At 53.4% G+C, this 23,074-nt stretch overlaps 2 protein-coding genes across 2 annotated transcripts; both read right to left on the bottom strand.

Annotated features, from left to right (window-relative positions):
• Positions 1-792: 792 nt before the first annotated feature.
• Positions 793-20,678, bottom strand: LOC105284709. Its single transcript, XM_011348437.3, has 2 exons — positions 20,244-20,678; positions 793-6,883 (listed from the first exon to the last, which is right to left on the bottom strand). Exon 2 carries the CDS (start codon positions 6,731-6,733, stop codon positions 2,957-2,959), a length of 3,777 nt encoding a protein of 1,258 aa, XP_011346739.2. The 5' UTR covers positions 6,734-6,883; positions 20,244-20,678; the 3' UTR covers positions 793-2,956.
• LOC113562656 (protein no-on-transient A-like) lies at positions 13,739-21,603 on the bottom strand. Its single transcript, XM_026972645.1, has 2 exons — positions 21,532-21,603; positions 13,739-20,975 (listed from the first exon to the last, which is right to left on the bottom strand). The coding sequence occupies exons 1-2, from the start codon at positions 21,601-21,603 to the stop codon at positions 20,040-20,042; spliced, it is 1,008 nt and encodes a 335-aa protein (XP_026828446.1). The 3' UTR covers positions 13,739-20,039.
• Positions 21,604-23,074: the final 1,471 nt, after the last annotated feature.

Raw genomic sequence — 23,074 nt, forward strand, 5'->3', positions numbered from 1 at the left:
CGAAAGGCAAATTTAAATGAATAAAATAATTTCGCTAATTGTAAATTAAGATTAAAATGACCTTTCTGAATATTCGATTACATTTTTAAGTTGCACTTCGAGTAATCGTGCGTAATAGTTTGTAGAGAGTTCAGAACACAGTTTTGAATTTGAAGCCGTCCATAGATCCTCGGAGCCCACGAATTCCATCACTGTGCCTCGAATGCGATGCTCCCAAGTCCGAGACCGAGAACAACCCTTCTGCCGGGGCGATTTCTTCGTTTCGAGACCGCGCGGATTAGTAGGCGTGCACGTGCACGCCCGCGAGATTCCCTGATAAACGATCCGGCGTCGCTGGCAAAGGATCTTCTTTCCTGAAAACGAGGTCGACCCGTGTTTCAGCGTGGGCGTGGTGAGGTTTTTTACATTTTTGCACGCGCGCGCGGTCGTATCCGCTCGCGTTCCGCGAGAGCGGATAGCGTAGCGCTGCCCGCTCTTTCGTCAAGGCGGAGATAGAATTATAAAAGCAGACATTTCTTCCTTGAGCCCTTTTTTCATGCCCGTCATATTTTTTCATCATCGAAAATATCGAATTTATTACCCTCGTAAACACACGCCGTGAAACGATATCGTTATATATAATAATCGTGTCCAACGACTGTAATTGATCGTTAATGAGGCATTAATTAAATTCAGGTTAAATTACAAAGTAAATTTCGTGTGGGTTGACGTTTCAAATGAAAATCGCCTGTGCACGACAGATTTTCGTTCGGTTCGCAAGGTAGAGTGGGAAAGAAGAACACGTTCAGTGGATTCAGTTTTGATAGGTATTTATTCTCATAATGATGTGAGTGTGTTCTTTATAATCGATCTATAATATACATCGTAGCATTCGGTTTATACATAATTACAATTGTAAATCTCATCTCGCCCTTAATGTGTATGCAATAGTGGTAGTTCGTCATGTGTCGCGGGAGAAGGGGGAATCACGCTCTTTCTTCCTCTCACTCTCACTCTCCCTTTCTCTCGGTAAGCGGAAATGCAAAACGTAGGATCGAAGGCTCATAGAAAAACGCATTCTCCACCTGTTCGTTTCTCCTTTCTTCATTTTTCTAGGACATACGTACATTCTCCCGAAGAGTGTCCCGTGCACGCGCGCCGCGACGTTCACGTGGCTATGTATGTACGTGTATGAGTGTATGGGTGTGCATCGCCAAATTATATACATATTGCATACATATATGTACGTGGATATGAAAATAAAGTATATGTACAACCAAAAAACAAAAATCACGGGAGGAGCTCGCACCTCCGCTGTATCGCCGATCGCACACGCGAGTTCCCGCGTGATATCATCCCCCTCGTACACTTCGACACATCCCCCGAGATTCACCAGTCAATTCCCACGCGAAAACGGCGACGCGATTTTATGAAGGAGGAAATTATACTCGCGGCAGTGCCCGCTACTGGCCGCTCCGATACGACGTGTGTGAGCGTATGTTGCGCATATACATATACGTGTACATGTGTATGTGTGTGTGTGTGTGTGTGTTTCGCGTGAGGGGATGGGGAGATTTCTAGGAAACAATAAATAAAATCTATCTATATTCTCATTTACCTAGCGCGCGAGAGACCCGTCACTTCGATTCGCTGGTCGATCCATCGTTCTTCTCGCCATCCTTCTCGCCCCTGTGTCTTTACTCCCTTTCGCCCGGCCGTTTCATTTCCTCCTTCGAGCCTCTCTCTCCCTCTCTTTCTCTGTCTACCTATCTCTCGGGGGTGTGCAACGCCCCCGTCGTCTTAAACTAAGATTGCATCTCCCTCCTAGCTGCCGTCGTCGCGACGTGACGCGCGCGCGTCTCGCCCTCCTGGCTCCCTCTACCCTCTCGCAGGGTGTGACATCCCTCCCTGTCGTCGTCATTTACAAAACTAACGTATCGTTGAACGTAGTCGCGCATCGCGCGCGTGTGTCCGATAGAGAACTTAGCCGATATAATTACGCGTTTACATCGAAAGGTACTAATGTCTGTGTGTCTATTATATACAGCGGTAGTAACTGGTTACTGGTTAAATAGTGGCGTGATCCGCTAACGTACGTTATCACAACGATGATGAAAATTAATCCCCCGGGATTCCGCCTGTCCCTGAGGGACCTCCTCCCCGTCAACCAACCCTCTTTTCACTCCTGATTATGTTAAGTACACCCGAGACAGGCGAAACTACACGTGACCCTCCTCCCAACCCTCAGAAAAACGATCGCGACCCTCACGATCCACAGTTTGCTTGAATTCCTGAACTTGCGCCAGCCAGTACCACAGTGCGATTCCTCGCGATGATATGGAGAATACGTGCCGCATCACGCTCGCGATTCAATCAGGAAGCATCGGAAATTCGTTTGAGCTCTCATCGTTTCGCTGTTTATCATTTCTCGTGTAGCGTGATCCGAAATCAGCAGCTCGAACGACTCGTCGCAGACTCGGAGGAACGGTGTGAGGCTGTAATTGTGGCCGGAGACGTTTCGTTCCTGATGTGCATTGTATAATAAATCGTTGACACTGACACTCGAAATCTCGCCCGACCGATCGGGCGGAACGGAACCGGCGGCAATTTCCACCCTCGCGTCCGGCAACGCGCGAACCAAGATTTCCGGATTGACTAGATTAGCCCAGCGAATCGCGCGTTGCGCCTTGACGAAGACCGGTACTTGACACTGGCTCGTTGCTGCTTCACTTCAGGGCGGACGTTCTGCGATCTCGAGTCGCGCGATCGCCTGACGATCAACTGATCCATCCCACTCAGTATTGCACGTTTCTATGAACGTCCGTTGGAACATTCCGTCCGGGGCAACGAAGTGGACCCGACTCAAATCCACCGATGACCCTGATGTCGTGACGTGGTCAGGTCCAGGCCGTTTCTGCCATCACAGCAGGGGATGATAGTAATAATCACCGTGTCCGCGGCCGCGGAACGCGCTCGGTCACGAGCCACCGCTGCTAGAAAGGATCGGAAGATCGCGGTGGGCCTGTGGATCTCGCGAATGCGCGTCCCGCACCGCTCTGGAGCCGAACACCCGCTCGCAGCCGGGCACGGTGCACCTGGCTTCTTCCTTGCGGTCGTCCGAACCCGGCGAGGATACGGGAGAACCCGAAGCGGACGCGTGTCTGTTGCCCTGTTCTTGGGTGAGTCGCGTCAGGTGATTCAGATGTTGATGCGTGAGGCCGTTGAGACCGGCCAGGTGCGACGCGAACGACGTGAGGCCTGGAAATGTGGTGCCCAGGTGCGGTGGCAACAGCAATGGATGCGGGGGTGGTATCCTCGCCGCGAGATCGACCGCGGATGGTAAACCAGGCGCTAGCGGATACGCGCCCAATGCTCCAATCCCCGCATCCGCGTAGAGCCGCGCCAGGAACTCATTGTGCAGCAGCGGACCCATCTGGGGATCATCAACGCGCGGTGACAGGCTCGGTGGCAGACCGGACGTGAGCGGCGGGCTGGATGATGTCGACAGCAGCTTCCGGTGAAGGTTGAGGTTCGCTGAGTGACGGTCGCGCGAGCGTTTCGACGGGAAGGCGGCGTTACAACCGTCCACGCTGCAGCGGTGCATCAGCTTGAGGTGGACGTTCTGGTAGTGAGTCTTGACGCCAAAGTGATTCTGAAAGACTTTGCCGCAGGCAGTGCAGCGCCGCGGGTTATCACGGTCGAGCGGCACCTCCTGGGTGCTGACGAAGCCGCCATTCTCGTAACGCGCGTACGTGATCAGGCTATTGTCCGTATCCATGGCCGCTGTGGAGGGTGAGGCGCTGGATGAACGAGAGCCACGTGAGGAGTTGTCCATGGTGGTCTCCTGGTGGGTCGTGAGGCTGATAGGGCTGGTAGAGCCGCGGCCAGACCTCGAAGCCACCCGCTGCGTCTCGGCGTACGGCATCGCGCATCGACCCTGCGACAAGGACTCGAGTTGACGCAAAGTGTTGGTCGAGGAGTCGTGGGAGAGGTCGTCGGCTGTCGTCGGACGGCTGTCGACCGAGCTCGGGGCACGGGGGGGATCATCGGGACGCTCACCTTCCTGATTACGCAGCGCGTCGTCCACCTCCTCATCATCATCATCATCCTCGACCTCCTCCATGGGCTCATCATCGTCATCCTCGTCGTCCACCTGGTTCTCCTCGTCGTTTGCCGGTCTCCCCTCCTCCCGCGACGCCTCGGCGGTTTCTCTCTTCGTGATCGTCTCCTCCCGCACCCTCGTCGGCACTTCGTCGCTCTCCGCACTCGCATGTCGATCTCTCTGTTTCGGCGACGTCGCATCAGGATCTCTCGCGGTCGGCGCCGTCGTCGTCGTCATCGTCGTGGTCGATGACGCACCGCTCGGCGTCGTCGATTGAGCGTTATCGATCTTTGGTTCCGGGGTGATCTGTCGTTTCGGCGACTTGACGCTGCTCGCCCTCGAGCTCAAGTCCCGCGGCTCGTCCTGAGGTAGATCCTCCACGGTGTTGTCCTGGGAGGTGAGAGTGTCGCGCCGCGTGCTGGCGCCGGTGGTCGCGTCGCGTTCTTGCGCGTTCTCGCCATCCGGGGAGCGCGAGTTCGATTCGCGATCGTGAAAATTGCCACAGAGATTCCTCGGCGAACTGGGTAGCATTTTTCGCTCCTCCGCCTCGAGCCTGGACATCGACATATCCTCCGGCTGATTCTGGAACTCGGTCATCGGCGTGGATGCGGCCACGCCGTCCGACAGGCATCGCCGCTGTACTCGCTGCTCCTCATCGTTCGACGAGTCTCCGTCCGTAGATGAAGAATGCACTTCTGCCGGCACGGCGCACCTTGTGGGATGTTGGGACTTTCGTTTGCGCACGCCCCGGCTGTGGAAGGAACTCGAGTTGAGTGAATGCTGGCTGATGGAGAACGGTTGCTGATCAACGGTACTCATCGAATCGTTGTCCTCATTACTATCAGGATTGCTGATGAGATCATCGTCACCGGTATCGCCAAAGTAGAGCTTCGGTCGTTTCGCTAGACTAAAGTCGGCCGGTTGTTCGTCATCATCATCGATTACACCGGCGATCGCGGTCGTGGATCGCAGCGGCTGCAATCTAGACGGCAAATTGCTACCCTCATCTTCCGCGACCACGACGATTCCACCGTCGTCATCGTCTTCATCCTCCTCGCCCTCTGGTATCATGGACGACGCCTGGGTGGACGGGGAGACCGCGCCAATGGTGGTACCGCCACTGCCACTTCCGCTACCGCCGCTACCAGGATACGAACCGCGTGCCGTCGTGGTGGTTGTGGTGGCCGCGACGCACGACATCGCGATCGGCATCGTCGTAGAGGCGGTGGTCGTCGAGAGACTCGCGTTCGCCGACATCCTCTGCTGCAGCGCGTCGTCGTACGGCCTGCCCTGGCCCGGCTGCGCGGACGACAAGTCCAAGTGCTTAAAGTCAAGAGCGCACAAGGACGCGGGCGAGCGCAGATCGGGCGGTGGTGTGAGCAACGGGAACGACCCGAAGGGCAGGTGATTGAGACCGGTAGCCGGTACCGGAAGACTGACCTGCGGCGACAGCACCAGCGCATGCGCCATCGACGAGCGTCCGTCATGCGGTGAGATCTTGCGGCGCAAGTGCGGCGAGTGCAGCTTCGGGTTCGGATTAGCGCTGTGCCGGTTGCGCGACCTGCGCGAGCTGAACATCATGCTGCAGCCCTTTACGGTGCACTGGTGCATCTCGCGCAGGTGCACCGCGCTAAAGTGAATTTTCAGAGCGCCCTTGTCGCAAAAGGTCTTCAGGCATACGTTGCACTGCACGCGTTTCTTGCCGGTGGTGGGGTTGATGAAGGGCGTGCCGAGGTTCGGGGGCAGGTTGGCGGCCGCACCCCACTGACCACTCGGCCGCTTGCCCGGCGAGTGCGGCTTTCTGCCAGGAATACCGAGCGGCCTGCCGAGCGGGGCTGCCTGCAACGACAACGAGTGATGACGATGCTCCGGGGTAGACATAGCATGCTTCGACAACGAGTCTCGTCTGCTGAGGTTCAATGCGCTATCCGAGTTCTCATCATCCTCTTCATCCTCCTCCGAGCCGAACTCGCTGCTCTTCTCGCCGCCGCTGTGCACGTCCCCTGGCACCGTCAGACAGGCGCCGATGCCGCCAGGTGATTTGCCGATTGGCGGTGGCGGGAAGTGCGTCGGGAAACTCGGTGGTAGCGCACCGGAAGATACCGCGACCGAGAGCGGATGGCCGAAGGTGAGTGCTGAAGAGGAGACGGGCGCGACTGGTACATGCGGCCTCTGCAGCTGCGACGCGACGGATACGGCATGATGATGAGGTGGACTGTGCGGGCTCTGTGGGTTCCTTAGAGACTTGCGATTCTGCAAGAGCTGCTCCGCGGACGGCGGGGGTGGCGGCGGCAACGGTGGAAATGCCGGCAGCCCGAGAGTACTCAGCTTCCGAAAGTCGAACGGCTGCATGCTCTGCAGCCGATTCAACGGCGACACCGTGAGATGGGAGTCCAGGATGGTCCGCGGGGGTGAATTCGCGTGGCTGGTGATGCCGGGATTGCCGGCCGTCGAGGAATAATGCTTCGGCGTCGTTGGCGACATCGACGGATGCGACACCGACAGGGGCGGAGGCGGCGGCGGCGGTGGTGGCGGCAGCGGGGGCGGCAGCCGGGAACCCGGGGGCGGTAGGCCGCAGTGTAGCATGTGCAACGGGGGCGGCAAGTGTGCTAGTGGCATCGTCGGTGGCGAAGGTCGTCTGCTCGGTGACATAGCATCCGTACCCGGCGTTCCGGCGGCCAGCAGCAGCTGCTGCACAAACGGACGCGTCTCGGCGAATCTGAGGAACTGCTGCAGGACCAGCGGCTCCTCCTCAGCCGAGCAGATGCTCCATCGGTCCAGCACCGGGCCGTTCTGCGAGTCCTGCGAACAGAGGAAGACGAGAATTGTCTTGAAATTCCAGAAGAAGTGGACGTTAACGTCGGAACAAGCTAATTAGAGATCTAATGTCGCGATCGCCAGGATTGAGATGTAGTCTAATCGTTCGTGATGCGACTTGTATCGACAAGGGGGACAGAGAATGTTGCCTCGGGCTCGTCAAGATTTGTCGGGCACGACTTCCTATGCATTGCCGTGCTCGGTACTCTGCGATTACGTTGTCTGCCGTATGCAGGAAATTGCGCAAACGCGCAAATCGCGCGATAAAGGACGCGCGATTAATATTATCGATTGGCATAATCGTACGCGGTGAACAAGGAGCGTTTATTCTTATTCGGCCGCGATTACGCGCCGCGGCAATGAGAAAAGGAAACCACTTCCTACATTGTCGCCGCTACAACCGCAGAAGGCCGACGCGTCCCATACGTGTCCCGTTACTTTTGTGAAATGGAATGCACAAAAAGTGGCTGATAAGTAAAAAGGACTGATTGATGACGCTTAATGGAGCAGGTAATTAGTTCTGCTTCGCCTGTTAGTGACGAGATTGCACTTATGTTAGACACGTTAAAGATTTAACCTTGCATCGCGGACGGATACACATGGCCGATCTGTCTTCTCCTCGTACCTGCGCTATTAACGATCCACTTTTTGCGATCGGGGTTTAGCGATTTGTCATCGCGCGTCGTTAAAAACCACGCATGTGTGCGAGACGAACTTGAGTGATCCGCGACGGAGTACCGATCAATCTCGAATTCGATTTATCCTCTCGATCCGAAGATCGAGCAACGGGAATAGCCACGATAGTGACAACAATCGTCTCTAAAAAATTGCGATTCTTTTTTTGCGTGCTTCATCGAGGAACGTCGCTTAATCTCACTGTCTCGACGACGACGACGACGACGTAGCCAAATGTCATACTCGTCATCTTTGTGTCAGGAGCTTGCTCGTGCGTTCAATTCTCCTGACTTTTAACAGTGCAGAACACCGGATGTTCCTGCTCTGTCTGCCACGACTTGGTCCGCGCGTTGCTTGACAAAAGCTCAAACCGTGGTGGCCTTCTTCGCGCCAAGATACGTACGTATCCCGCCGAGAGGAGCGTAAATCTGGCGATATGCTTTCGACGTTCCACATGGACGTCACGTATCTCTCGCTTCGCGGTGGAGTCACGGCTTCTTATAAATTCAGGGTGGCCGCGTATATAGAACGCAAGCTTGTCTCCCTCTTGCGCACTCTATCCTCTCCTCTCTCCCTCCCGCCTTCCAACCATCCCTGCCTCAATCTCTCTTTCTCTCTCTCGCGATTTGTATATTTATGCATTCCAGCGGACCCCGACGTAACGCAGGACGCCCAGCGCCGCGACGCTTTTCGCGTCCCGTGTATATTTCTTCAAGCACGCGCACGCGTCACCGTATATCGTATGCACGCACACGCACTCTCTTCGGGAACGAGAGACACGCTCCTTGGCCAGCGGACACTCGTGACCGCGCCGCGCCGCCACTCCGGATCGGATCCGGAGCGGGAACGACGTCGTTATTTTTCGCTCCGGGCCAACCGCAAAAATAAAGAATGTCGGACGAATGCCGGCGATCACGCCGCCAGATATAATAGGTCTGCTGCCGCGAAGTTTTTGTTCTCTCTTTGATAGGATCGATTCGGCGCCGTCACGGGGCACGGCGCGATCTCGCAGATCTATTTGCAAAGTGTTCCTCTCTTTCTGTTTCTCATCTGCTCCCCCGAATTCCCTTCTTTTTTTGCAAAGCAAACAACATCTATGTGCGCCGTGCGAGGGATAAAATACCGCCTTGTGTCGCGCTGATATTCGGATCTTCTATCTAGAACACGAGAGAGACGAAGAAAGAGAGAGAGGGGGGAAGGAGATTTCTGGTTCGGATTCGGAGTACCTCGGGAGCAGCGGAGTGGCACTGGGAGTGTTTTGCCTCGGTAAATCAGGATGTTTGCACAGTGTCTCGATGTATCAGGCGTGAATTAATAACGCGCCGGTCACGAGGAAAAATAATTCGACGATACGCATGACAGGAGAACGTCATCACAGAAAAAAATTAATTCGAGCCCGAGCGCGCGTGATGGGACGCGCAGAAATCCGTTCTACGCAAAAATGCTGAGCGACGTTTGAGTGGAGGACACGGTGTATGGTTTACGATTGACGGTATGCGAACGTATTGGAGATAATTGAAAAACCGCGCACATACACACACACACGTGCGTACACATACGTAGAATCGAAAGACAATGAATAACGCTCGACGTTACCGCTACACTACAAAGTGTAATTTAGTGATTTTTATTCTCGCGGCGGTAATCAAGTCTCACGTGGCAGCGACAGCTGCGACGTCGTACCGTGTATTATTTCACGTCGCATAGATCGCATAGATTACCGTTTGATGAGGCGCGAGTAATGTCACACCTCTCTGCTTGTCCGCGACGTTCCCTCCCGCTCGCCCGCCCGCCGCGATGACGCGAGTTCCTCTTCGATCTATACGACGATTTCTGCGGAATCTTTATGCTGCGTGATGTTAAGCACACCGGGGAATTCGTCGTTGCCCTCTCCCATCGTGATTATCGGATCGCATCGACAGTAACGATGTAAAATGCCTCCGAGCGCGTCGACGCGCGACACCGCGTTAGTCGAACGCAAGGCGCGAAAATGACTTTGAGGGACTCCGTGAGTCCCAATTCCGGAGCGCGTAATATCATTTTACACTTTACAGCAGGAGGTTACAGTTATCCGTCAACCTCGGATCCCGGTAGAGCGACGTATCATTGATTTCTAATATTTCCATGATTCTTCCGTCCCTGTCGCGATGAATGAGGACTTAGAATTGTCGAAATTACGTAATTAACGTTAATTAATTAATTTTCAATCTCGATGATAAGCGTTCGATCGTTTGCGATGCAAGCATCGGGAATGGATGTCGATGAAGAAAGAAAAGTAAAAAGCGGAACAAAGACGCGTGTTATATTTCCAAGACTTGGCGCCGACGCGGAACTTCCCCCCTTCGAGATCCCTTGAGGGACCGATCTGTCCCGAAGGTCGATGGGATGCTTTTCCCATAGATCTGTCGTTTCACGAGGGTTTCGATGGCCGCGGCGCGTCATCGTTCACCCGCGGCCGTGCCATACACGCGTGCGTGACGTTCCCGAGCACGATGGGGGACGAAAAAAGGGTTCTGCGAAGCGCTTAAGACGCGCCTCCTCTCGTCCTTACGTGAAAGGACCCGAACGCTCGTGTCTGAGAACGCAAGCAAGACTACCGTGTACCGTGGGACTCGAATTTTAATCCCGCACGCGAATGAGGCCCCGTTCCCCGACACAGCACTCGCTCTGCCTCCTCCTCCTCTTCCTCCTCCTCATCTTTCTTTCTCCTTGTCTCCTCTCCTCCTTCAACTCTTCTACCGAATTCCGCAGCGTGGAATTTTGCCGTTCTGTGTGCTCTCCCGCGAGGCCGATGGGTCGCGAAATGGGTGTGAAACGTGTGGGCGAGGTCGCTGAATCATTTCGACTTGGAGAGGGCAGATTTTCAAGAAAGCTGACTACTTTCATGAAAGACTGACATTGACATTTAAAGCAAAAACAACAGATTTCTAGCTCCAATATCACCAAATCTGTGAACGACGTTGAAACTCGATTTATCGAAATTTTGTTGTAAAAATACCGCGCTTGGCAATTTATATTCAATTTAATTTGCACGTCGGGTTATCGGAGAGGTTTTATTATCACGAGAGAAAAAACGAGAGAGAACATTATTCATTTTTTAATATCTACGACTTTGATATAGGTATTATACATTTTGCAATTTTGTAAATTAAACAATATTTAAAAACTCTCATCTGCTGACACTGATTTTTAATCTGACCGAAGCACCGCGAGTGCGGAGAGCGCGGGACGCGCGCCGCGCATGTATCCTCCCGTGCTCCCTTTGTCTCTCAGAGGAAACTTAGGGGTGCCTTTAATTAAATACAGATAGATGTAGTTAATTTAAATAATAACGTGCGTTTCCGAGCAAGCAGGCTATGCGCGCTATACGAAACCCGCGTCGCCGGGACCCTGGGAACTTTAGTGGCTTGGGTACCCGGGAATAAAGGAGGCGTTAAGAACGACGCGAACCATTACCGCGTTATTGCATAATGGATAATTACGAGAGCCGAAGAAGTAAGATAAACCTCGTTTTACTCGCTCGCTCATTACGTCTCGTCGCGTATGACTCCGTGTAATCCCCGTTGTCCGGTTCACGCAATCGTGCCCCCGTACGTCGTACACGCCGTCTGCTTCGTATCATTATCAGCCGTTAACCGATAATGGGACCGATATTACTCTCGCGCCCGCTCACGAGCATTAAAAAGTGAAAAGGAAAAAAAACAAAGAAAATGAGGAGGGAAACTGCTCAACAGGATTCCGCAGACGTCGCATGAAATTTTCGATGAAGACCGGATATTCACATTTGCGTAAAAGACGCTCGCTCGACTCTCGGAAACGGTTGATTCCGTGATGTGTTTGCGAATCATTTACAAATGAATCATCTGTGATCGCGATATCGCGCTTAATCGCTCATCCGCCGCGGATTGGCGAGGGGAGGGGAGGGGGAGGTACGCGTGTCGCGTCAGTCGGAGATCCCGGGCCCCCGAGAAGACTCGTGCGGGGCCCGTTCCAGTCCGTGGTGCCATCTGGGGATCGGGGCCTTACGACGCACTTCGGTTTTCACCGCGCGAAGGAAGAGGCGGTGGAGGCGGAGGAAGTGACGGCGACGGCGGCGGCAATGGCATCCGTGACTGGACACTGCATATGATTTCACGCTAAGTGGGCCCGTCTTATTCGTGGGTAGAAATCGTAAAGATCTCGCGTGGATATCCGCCGCTAAATTGGATTGCAGCTACCTGCGTCTATCCTCTGCCCTCCTCCTCTAACTGGCGGTCGATGTCTACCTCTTTCTTGCCCCCCGCTCTTTGTCTCTTTCTCGTTCTGTCTCTTTCTCTCTCCCTGTATCTCTCTGTAACCTCCTGTTGGACTCGTTCTCCGACTCTTTGTCGCGGCCACCGCAACTGCGCCGTTTTATTTCGACTTTGCCTCGCGCGCTCTCGTTAGCTCTCTCGTTCGAACGCGACGATCGCGCACAACGAGGAGAAACCTCGTCGGGCCCCCAAGAGTCCCCGGCGGAGATGCGAGTGGCTTGGCCGCTGGCGCGGTCGTAAAACGCAACTTCGATGCAACAACACGGAGTTTCACCGCGGCGACGTGCAAGACCGGGAAAATGGCGTCTTTCGCCAGTCCGAGGTCGGAGATTCGAGTACAGAGATCCTGCGAAATTTTACCGAGTCCCTTCTTTCAACACGTCGATCGATATTCTGTGTGAATCAAGATTATTGCTCCCGGCATATGAACAGGCATCGCTATTATTATTATAATAAAATTTCTCTCGACATTTTAATATATCACGACACGGTGGCTGCATTTTTATCTCCTTTGGCACCGGTTGCCGTCTTTAATAAAATCGTGTATGACATCGTTTGATTTGAAATCTAAAGTTAAAGAGAATCCCAGGGATATCGATTACGTCGCATTAACATAAATAATATATTCATGTCATATTCACATTCATATCATAATTTGCAAGTGTCTATATTTCCGAAAGTTTATTACGTGACACGCGATCTCCAATTTCCACTAGCGTCATTCTCGTTCTCACGTTAGACCCGCGAATAATATCGGCATACGTGACACTTCGTTAAAACAGAGTTCGAACTAAAGGGAACCGGAGAAATAGTCTCGCAGATATTAATGCTTCGTGCATTGACGAAACGAGGGCGGTCACATTCGTCGCCAAACGCGCGACAAGGCGCGCTGAAATGGAACACGCAGCTTATACTCGTAACTTATTCTGGTCTCACGTACGCGACGACGACGAGGGATGAACAATGTGACCGCGATCGTTCGATCCCGTACGTTTTAACGACAATATTATCGATAAGCCGACATTATCCCCGAGAATCGCTCGGGGCGCCGGGCGCCGAAACACGTTCCTCGAGCGCGTACATGCGTGTGCCGAGCTCGAGCGCCATGTGGAACGATTTACGTTCGGAACACGTTTCTCGATCATCGTCGTCGTTGTCGTCGTCGTCGTCGTCGTCGTCCATCAGAGAAAGAGAGAGATGAAGAGAGAAGAATATCGGACACGACCGATCTTTGCCTGGCCAGGAAGTCGCGACCAATCGTCGGTGATTGGCCGTGTCACCAAGATCGTGAGAGACAGCCACGGCGCTCACCGTTTATACAAATCAACGTTAACGCGATACTTTGACGCGGCCGGAATTTTGATGCTCCGCACGGACGATGCCGCACACGCCCGCGCGAGTTCGTTAACGTCGAGTTCCGCGAGATCCCCGCGAGCACCACTCGGCGCTTCGAAACGGACGTGCGCCTCGCAGCTTCACAGCTTCGTGTCTCGGGATTCATAAGCGTGAAAAGATCTAGAACAGCCATCGGAGACGGCGAAATACGCGCGAATCTATAAATTCCGCGCGATTTATTTTTGCGTTGACGCGTTACCCTGCCAGCAAATTCGTGATTCAACCTCGTGAACCATGTAGCAATTACGCTTCGTTTTTTTGCTGTTACTTGCGATGAGACCGCGCGGTGAGCACACTCGCGATTGTTGATCGATATTTCGATCGCGCCCTGATCGCGCTCGACGATCCCGCCGTCGAATCTTATTTTTTGTCGGAAATCATGCCTGCCTCGGTCACGATCGTCCCCCGCGCGCTCTGTAATTTTTCCTATATTGGACCCCTCGAACTGGCCGCCTTCCTGTTTTTATCGAGCGCTCTCTTTTTTTTATTACTTTGTGTTTATCCATTTCGCCGTCGTCGTCCTCGTCATTCCGACTTCATCATTTCGGTAGCCATGTACGTAAATGGCATGTCGAAGTTTTAATTTGACGATTGCGCGCACCAGATTCTGCATTTCCGCTCGAGCGATCGAGTCGCGCTGCCTACTCTCTATCTTTCTCGCCGCCACTGTTTTTCTCTCATCCGGCAAACACTGTTGGATCGGTACCCTCGAATCGTCTCCGCTCGCTGTGAGATGCTCTGTAATTTACGGTTTTGGCTCATGCTCCCATCGAGGTGGAGTAATGACAGGTCGATCGGCTCCGGGCTACCATCTTTACCGGTTTCCGCCGGTCCCGGCCCTTGTCTGCTTTACGTCGCCACTTTCGATATTACGATTCCCCCCGCGATGCTTCCCCGCGACGATCGATCCCTGGGTCAGGCGATCTTGACGGGTTTTAGGTTCCGAGAGAGACGGTGGCGGACCACCGATGAAGGACTCGACTTGCCGTCGTCCTTGATGCTCTTTTCCCTAGCCTCGGCAGCTCAATCGACACATGGAGATACTCGGTGAGCAATGTAGTATCGACCCGAGATTATCTCGGGGGGGAGGGGGATCCATTTAGTCCGCGCTACAGTTTCCAGTATGAGCGTGGTATTTTAATCGAGTCGGCGATCATTGAACATCGTTGAACACTTGAGAAGTCACGGCCGAGTCGATATTTTTCAGTATATTGTGGTAAATATAATTTGTGCTTATTATTACTACGTGACACACGGGTATTTCCCCCTTTAGAGAATAATGAATTTATATCCCGTGCGCACGATCTCGATAGGTGATTTTTTTGGATCCAAGCGCGTTCTCTACTTTGATTTTTACAAGCGGAGCGGGAGAGGAGAGAGGTGGCAAATGGCGTCTTAGTTTTTACGCGATCCATCGCGGAAAACTTTCGTTTTCTCTCGAAATCGACGCATTCCGACGATGATCGGCGCGAGTGTCGGGGGATTCGTCACGCTTCCCAGCCTTTTCACGGCTCTTTGGCGCCGAGATACACGACGACGAAGAGTCATGTGGCGATGTCGTCCGCGCGGACTCGTGTTACACGGTGACAATGATCCTAGCTCGTAAAATCGTCTAGGAATGCTTTCCGCATTCGTTTAATAACTTCATTCAAATTATTAGAAATTTTTGAAGATAAATTACTATACCGATTTTAATACCATGACAACGTTAATTTAGTTCTGTCACTTTCTGTCTCTATCGGCTCATTTAATTAGTATTTTTAAATGGACGATGCTTGTGTAAAACTGGATTATCCTGCAATATTGAAAAAAGAGCTAATCCGATTCGATAACGTCAAAATACATGCTAAGTTTAATTCATCCGACATTATTCGTCCCCTTTCTCGGTTGATTAATTCAATCTTGCACAACATTGTCGACAAATTATGCCACTTGACTCCCAAGAGCGAAAGACGTCCGTTATGGCACTGGCCATAAAAATCCCGTTTTCACGATTGTCCGCGCCGCATTAGTCCCCGCGATCTCTCACTGATCGTCGCAGATTGCGCGAATCCTCACGAGCCGCGCAACTTGCTCGTAAATCTCGCACTGCCGCTGCAGCAAGAGGGCGGTTTCGCGTTCCTGAGCTGCCTCTGCCTCCATCCCGGCGTCCGTCGTAAAGTCGTGTACCTCCCCTCGTGTAAAATCCCACTTGATTCCGCTGTTGCGACTTTGGGTCGCAAACGCGCAAACCGCTTCCGTTGCTGGCAACGCGCGAAATTGCCCTCTGCGCCACGAAACGCGCGCCGTTCTCCGCCTCGAGATCTGCCTCACAGCCGTCCGCCGTGGCGATGTGATTTACCGTTTCCATGTCCGCGCCACGACGATGATCCTACCCTCGACTCCCGGTATTCTCTCATAGAAAGAACATTCTTCGACGTGGCGAACGATAAAGCGGCCCTCGACCGCGAGAATTCCACGGGCGAGTGGAAGATGCAAATCCGGAGCGGCTGAAGCTTCCGCGCATCCAGTAGATCTCTCTCTCTTCATCCTTTCTTTGTCGCTTTCCCCTCGAAAAAGATAATTCTACTTTATCAAGATTCTGATAGCGAACTCTCCCCTCTATGTGAGGGTCCATTTTTTCACCGCATCGCAGCACACAATTTCAGAAGGAAATGATCTCGCGAGACGCGATTCATGATTCTTGCGACGCGGAAAGAACGCCAGAAGATTGCGAGTAGTTTTCATCTAGCCGACAGGAAGAATCACCGTAATACAAATCACGATCCGGGAGCCCCGTGACTGGGATTCCGACAGCAAGTCTGGGAGACATTATTGGCGGCGTAAATCATGATTCAGGCACTCAAGTCGTGGAGCGGCGTTGCAAATAGCTTGCATACCGAGATGCAAATCCGGAGCGGAGAACCGAGGTCTCGGTCTCTTTCTCTCTTTTCCTCTCTTTCTTTCTTTCTCTGCTGTGCTACGTTCCGATTGATCGGTCGACGTGACACTTGCGGATCGTGATTCAGGAAGTCCCGCGATCTCGAGGACTGTATTCCGGTAATAATGAGCCGTTAAAGTAGCGCTCGACCGTGCCAGATGTGGAAGGCGATGCAAATCCGCGACTCTCGACTTCTGATGAATCCCCAGAATTTTCTTTCACGTCGTGGACGGTGATTAGGAATCGGCCGAAGGTGCCGCGACCCATAATGGATCGTAAAGCATCGCTCGACAGGAGAAACGACCGGCGATCGCACGAGAAAATGCAAATTCCGAACAAGCAAATTCTCGGCTTTCGGCTGCGAATCGTCGCCACGGAATCCGGCGATTCGAGAATCGTGACAGGCCTTGTTAGCCGGCCGAGAATTCGCGAGGATTTCGCGAAGCCAATCGATATCCTGTGACGGCACTTGATATGTAAACGTGTCTTCGGCATCGTCGAGAACGAGATTATGACGGCACGATGTTTCAGCGAGATTTACTTCACGCGAGGAACATTAAAGATCACAACGCGCCGGATCACGTATAGACTCATACGTGACAAACAGTGTCTCTTGAGGGAATAAGAGACGTCAAAGAATTTTATGGTCTTTGTGAACAACCTACATCAACCCGATGTTTCTTACAATATAATTGCAATGTAATTACGATATAATTTCCTGGATACTCGATTATATCACGATTCGAATTGTCTGAAGCGAATAAAGTACGTACGAGACACTAGATTTTTAAGAGGCACGGAGAAATTCCGTGATTCTGAAGAAACACTCGCTTCCTGCGACGCGTCACATTGTCATGTCAAGGAGCACTTGATTATTTCAACAATTATCACAGAAGCAGCTGGAAAACACTCGCTGTTAGAGTCATGGTGTTAATCGAATCCCGCCATAAGCGAGCGTTAGACCCGGTGTCATCCTCGGCGCTTCGACTTGTTAGAGACGCGACGGCTCGCCATCGGAGCGTGTATTTCGACATCCGTTCCCGACTAATCGCGTGTCTTCGCCCGACTTGTTCATGGCGACGAAACGCCTTGAACGCCCGAGTACAAACGGACCCGGAGTGCGAGCCCAAGTACGGAGCTAATAGAGTTCCGAAGTGTACCGTCACGCGAGCTCTAACGAGCTTAAATCTCGCTTTAAATTCGCTCGAAAACCAGACGAAAGTAAACGTAAGGGAGAAAGAGAGACAGAGGGAGAGACGAGAGAACACGTGCGAGAGAGCGCGCGTAGCTCGCACGTGTCAATAGCGTTTCCTCTCTCGACGACGATTCCACGCGAATCAATCTCAAGGTTTTCGCAGAATCACATGCATCCACCACGATAGAGTACACGTGTCGCACAGTCGTTTCCCGTTTCTCTCCCATATGTCGTCGTTGTTCCGATCGGGATTTATTCCCCCTCGATTGAATTCCGAGGCGCGTTCTCCGGATACGCGCCTCGGACTCGCCGCAGCGTATAAACGCGTCGCCGATGCATACGTAGGTACACGCACGCACGCTCGTACGTACGTATGCATCGGCCGCGAGAGAGAGAAACCGGTTTCCCGGTACGTACGTTTTAATTTCACGCCGACGTCTCGGCGCAATTCAGTTTACACGGATACCCGCCGTTTTCTAACGCGCGAGACCAACGCGCGCGTTTTCGGTGCCCCGCGCTGTCGCTGCTGCTGATGTTGCTGCTGCGTGTCGCTAAAGCGGAATCGCGCCGTGATGCCGGTACCGTGTATCGAGCACGACATGATGTACGTGATATCGAGACCAATCTACACCGTGAAAACGTTCCGCGACTCGACGATCGATCGCGCGTAATTGCCGCGCGCGTGAGATCGCGAGACACGGCGACTTCGCGACTTTCGAAACGCCGGCCCCGTTTCGATTATTCGCGTTATTGCGAATATCCTGATGATTCGCCGCGATTACGCAAATCCACTTTCCGATAAAATGTAGAAAAGTTACCGCTGAATTATCCCAGCACGCCATCGGAATTGCTGCGATGACAATCGCGAGTGAAGCACGCCGCGGGGAGAAGCATCAGCCTCGTCGCGCAAATATACCATCCGCGTTTTTAATCACCCACACAGATTGCCATCCGTCATCACGCGCGAAGTAAAGCCGTGCATTCTTCACGAATACAAAAATGATTGATAATTATCTCGGTGTACGGCTCTCATCTCGCGAATCGATCGCGATCGTCATCGTGATACATCATTCGCTCGGATTTATGACTTCGCTCGGAGCTCACATCGTTTTCTCTTTTCACTCACAGATTACGTTTTAAGCGTCCGCGTAATTACGACCGCTCGTTTTATATTTTCAGTCGCGTGCGATCACGAGGAATCGTTAGTTAGCGTGCGAGTGACGGATTTGCAATTTGTTTCTTAATTCGCGTACTTTGCGCTGCCACGAGGAAATCTTTTTAACGAAACCTCAGCTCACACAGTGTAACGAGTGTTCCGGTCGTTTGAGAGAACACCATTCTTTCACGACGACAACAGTTTCATTTTGACACATCATTCGAAAGCCGCCGCCGCCGCGCTGATCAGTCGACGGCATTGAAGTCTTTTTTCACCGATCGACGCACACAATCGATTAAAGAGGAACAGTCCGTGAATACGCTCCAATTCGTCACCGGTCGACCCGACGAGACACAACGAGTCATCCTGCCGATCCTCGCAGAGATCGCCGACGAAGATCGAACTGTGGTTTCTCGCTGTTGACGAATTCTCAATCACGAGATCGTCCCCCTGCACTGTCAGACTTCCGATTCCTCCGGTTCTTAGGCGAGCAAACATGTACAATCACATACAACTGACGTAGCATATTCACGTGACGATTCATGACGGAATATTAGATCAGTCGCGTCTCTCTGACAAGTCGCTTTTGCACGTCACACGTCACACCGGATGTCCAACTGCGTTACTTCCGATAGGATTGTCCTCTGGAGAAGTCTGTGATGGAGCAACTGTCATCTCATCGGCGAAACGAATCGTCCAAGATCAACTCCCCTCGATCGGCGGGTCGGTCCTCCTCCCGCGGGCGGGTTGTCTCTTCCTTCTTCGGCGACTTCCTTCGTCCTTTTCATCCTCGTCGACGTGGCGGATGCGCCCGACGGGGACTTTCGTTCGAATTTACGTGTTACTGCGCAGGTACCTCTCGACTACCAAGCCACGGTATCTTGATCCCATGCCCCGACGTCGCTTGCACCACTCACACTGACATGTACGACGCACTCGCGATGCACTTGTCGCCGTTCAACTCACTCGTCAACGTTTCCCCGTCATTGCGATTTATTCGCGCCGCGATATCCTGCTTGCCGCAGTCACCGTAAACTTCAGGAATCTCGTTCTGTCAAGGCTCAAGGTTGACGATGGCGCGTCTCATCTTATTACCAAGCCGCCCGCTTCAACATGAACGATGCACCGGAGAATCGCAGACGGAGACGTAACCGGGGACACGATCGTTATGTAACATTGTATTTCGCCGCGACATTTCGAAAGGTCTCGGGTCCGAGCCGAGTCGCGTCGGGTCTGCGGAAATCTTTGACTTTTCTTTTCCCGATCACCGCGGAACCTGTCGCGCGCGCCGAAGAGCGCGGAAGATGTCAGGATGTCGCATCGACGTAACGTCACCAGGCGGTCCATGTCATATCTGTCATGTCGTAAAGATGAAGATAATTTGAGCATTATAAAAAAAACGCGCTTTCGACACTGCGCTCGTTCCGTTTCGGGTGAAACGTCAATCGTGATGATCGATACAAGTACTGATCGGTACGTGAAGTCGAATCAAGCATCTCGCTATGTCGTCACGTGGTGCATACACTGTCATGTTGTTTCCGTGTATATCCGTCTATGTCCGCGACATCCCCCGTGACGGTGGAGTGTGAATCTCGTGGGAGAACTCGGCGCGTGCGACAGGTCATGGGACACCGAGGATGCGACTCGCGTACGTATGTCATATCGCGTCGGGTGCTGGATCGGTGCGATCGGATCGACGTGTCACCACTCACCTGCAGTATGTATCCTCGCGTGTAATCCTCGTGGGTCCAGCCGAAGGCAGCTAGGATACGTGTCACTTGCGCGGCGGGCAACTGGTTGAACAACTGATCGAGCAAGATCTTAAGGCGTATCGGCAGTGCGCGCGAGCCGTAGAGTACGAGGGATGCGACGTCAAACGCGGCCGTCGGCTCGACAGTCTCTGAAGCCGGTGGCCTCTCCTCCTTCTCCGCAACTTCGCCACCACCACCGGCACAATCGCCACCACCACCAGCAGCACCACCACCACCAGCACTGCCACCACCACCGGCATCACCTCCACCGTCACGGTCCCCACCAGCGCTACCGCCGCCACCTCCACTACCACTGTCACTGCCACCACCTCTAGAACCGCCGCCGTCGCCGCCACCGCTACTACCTCCTCCTCCACTACCGGGTACCGTCGTTGTCGTCGTCGTTGTTGTTGTCGTCTCCGCCGCCGCTACCGTCGTCGTCGTCGTCACCGCCGTCGTCGTCGTCGTCACCGCCGTCGTCGTCGGCGTCGTCGTCGCCGATGGTGGGTGCTTTACCCTCCCTACGACGCTTTTGTCCTCCCTACCGGAGGGACGAGGGCTGGAGGCGACATCCCTACTACCGCCACCGCCGAGTCGTTGCTGTTGCTGTTGAGCCTGCTGCTGCTGCTGCTGCTGCTGTTGGTGGTGGATGTTTGACAGTCGCGCCAGCGCTGGAACACAGGCAAGTGGAAAAGAGAGAGGTCAGAAAGGAGCCTTCTTGCTGGTAGTGCACGCGCGCGTGCAACCGTGTCGGTGTATCGATGGGTGAACGTGGACAAACGTCCTCACTCTGTCCCCCCTTCCTTCTCCCTGTGTCCCCTCCTGTCCCAATCCCATCCCTTCTCCTGCATGCCCCACCAGTGTCCCAAGCTCCGGGTACTCCCACCCCCGCATACGCTCGTCTTTCTCCGTGTCGTGTCTCTCCTCCATCCTCTCTCTTTCTCTTTCTTTCGCTCGGGTCGACTGTCGTCCGACTTCTCTCTCTCTCTCTCTCTCTCTTTCTCTCCCCGGTCGTCCCCTCGAGCAAAACTCGCGTGTCCTCCTCTGTCCCCTTTCCCGCCACCTCGCAGTCTTTCTCTCTCCGGTACTGTCTCCGGTATCGTCGAAGGCAACCTAGGGTCGCCGTGGCACCGAAGGTACTTACTTACCCCTACCCGTACTCGCGACCGAACCTACCGTCCCCCACTTCGCGTCGACCCTACTACTAGCAGCGGCGGCGTCATTTCTACTACTACTAGACTACTACTACCATCAGCGTCACCACCACGGCGACTACTAGGATCACCACCACTACCATCACGTCGCTTACTACTACCACCATCGTCAGTTCGGTATCACTACTTGGCCAGAGTGAGAGAGTGTATATACGAGGACGAGCGCGACGAGTCGCGCGGCGTGTCCCCCACCGTGCGGATTTTCTCATGAGACTCCGGCATCCATCAACCTGCTGCTGCCGCCGCTGCAGCCGCTGCCGATCTCGTTGTTGTCCTCGTATCGTCTCGATTTCGCCGCGAGGACCATCCACGCGCTACCAGCAGATCCGGGAGTATATCCGAAAGTGTCCGGGAAAGTATTGTTACATGAACAATCCCCTGAGGGATCGCGCCCGAACCTGTCCCGATCATGACGCGTTTCAGGGAGCTTTCCCAGAGAGATTCCACGAGAGGTGGGATCTTGTAGTCGATAGCTCGCGGTCGGACCTCGCGATCGGATCGGTGTAACGCAGATGAAAAGCTGCTGCGGTTTTTCAGCTTCCCGGGGCGATTACCGCGAGTATTACCTCGCAGGACGCATTGCCGTTCCGTTGTGAGATCGCTCGAGAATATCCGCGCCGCCGAGTACATCCGCCCCGCGGAACTTAATTCCTTTCCCAGCTGAGATCGAAGCGCGCGCGCGCGGCACATAACGCGCTTACCGGAACTTGATACGGGCTACTTTGTGGTGCAGTTGTGCAGATAATCCAACTCTCGGGTCGCGCTTTGATATTACAGGAGAAAGTCAGCCGAAGGAGGTGGACGGCCGCAAGGTGCGTCGTGCAAATGAACTCGGCGCAGCTCCAATCGTAAACAAAGCTACGAGCAACGCTCGCACATGTGCGTTTGCTTGCAATTGAATAAAAAAATATACGCGTTAAACGAACAATGCTCGATCGTGTCATTCTTGCTATTATAGACAGCTCGATGATTTACTGCATTACAGTTTGAGAAAGTTCAAATATAACGAAAGTTTTCTTTATTCTTTTCATTCAGCAGTAACTCCGATTCTCTCGGCAAATGCAAAAATTGCTGAGAGAGACGATCAGCGTACCGATCCATTTCAGCGCAATCATTACGGCGCGACACGGTCATTTATCGGCGATCGGAGCCTATCGGATCGCGATTCCCGCGCTGCGGCGTCAACGAAAGAACGCGCGCGAGCGAGCGAGCGCCGACACGGGATAGGATGCATCAACTGTATCAACTATTCCCCCTGCGCGCGTACCCGCCCCTATCACGCCTTTAAATTAATAATCGCGGGCCCGGCGCGGCGAGCGCGGCCGCGCGCGATCGGACGCGCGATAAATCGCGCGTAATAAGCGCCGTGATAAACGTATGACAAATCGACGTATCGTATCGTCGTGAAATCGATAACTCAGGGATGGGGATGGAGAGGGAGAGGCCCTTGTAGGAGACTCGTTACCGTGAGTGCAACGTCCCGTAAATGAAGCGCGAGCGGCTGGTCGCGCGCTCGCTCCGGTACGTCGCGTTACGGTAAGAGCGACCGGGTAGTCTCATGTTAAAATAAAAAAAAGG

The sequence above is a fragment of the Ooceraea biroi genome, chromosome 9 (assembly GCF_003672135.1).
Source record: "Ooceraea biroi isolate clonal line C1 chromosome 9, Obir_v5.4, whole genome shotgun sequence".
In the NCBI taxonomy this organism is placed as follows: Eukaryota; Metazoa; Arthropoda; class Insecta; order Hymenoptera; family Formicidae; genus Ooceraea; species Ooceraea biroi.

Bases quoted from the DNA above. Each gene is read 5' to 3' on its own strand.
- LOC105284709 (XM_011348437.3), bottom strand. From the start codon at position 6,733: ATGTCACCGAGCAGACGACCTTCGCCACCGACGATGCCACTAGCACAC.
- LOC113562656 (XM_026972645.1), bottom strand. From the start codon at position 21,603: ATGGTGGTAGTAGTAAGCGACGTGATGGTAGTGGTGGTGATCCTAGTA. The intron at 20,976-21,531 runs GTAGTAGTAGTC...TGACCTCTCTCT, and splicing joins CCGTGGTGGTGACGCTGATG to TTTCCACTTGCCTGTGTTCC.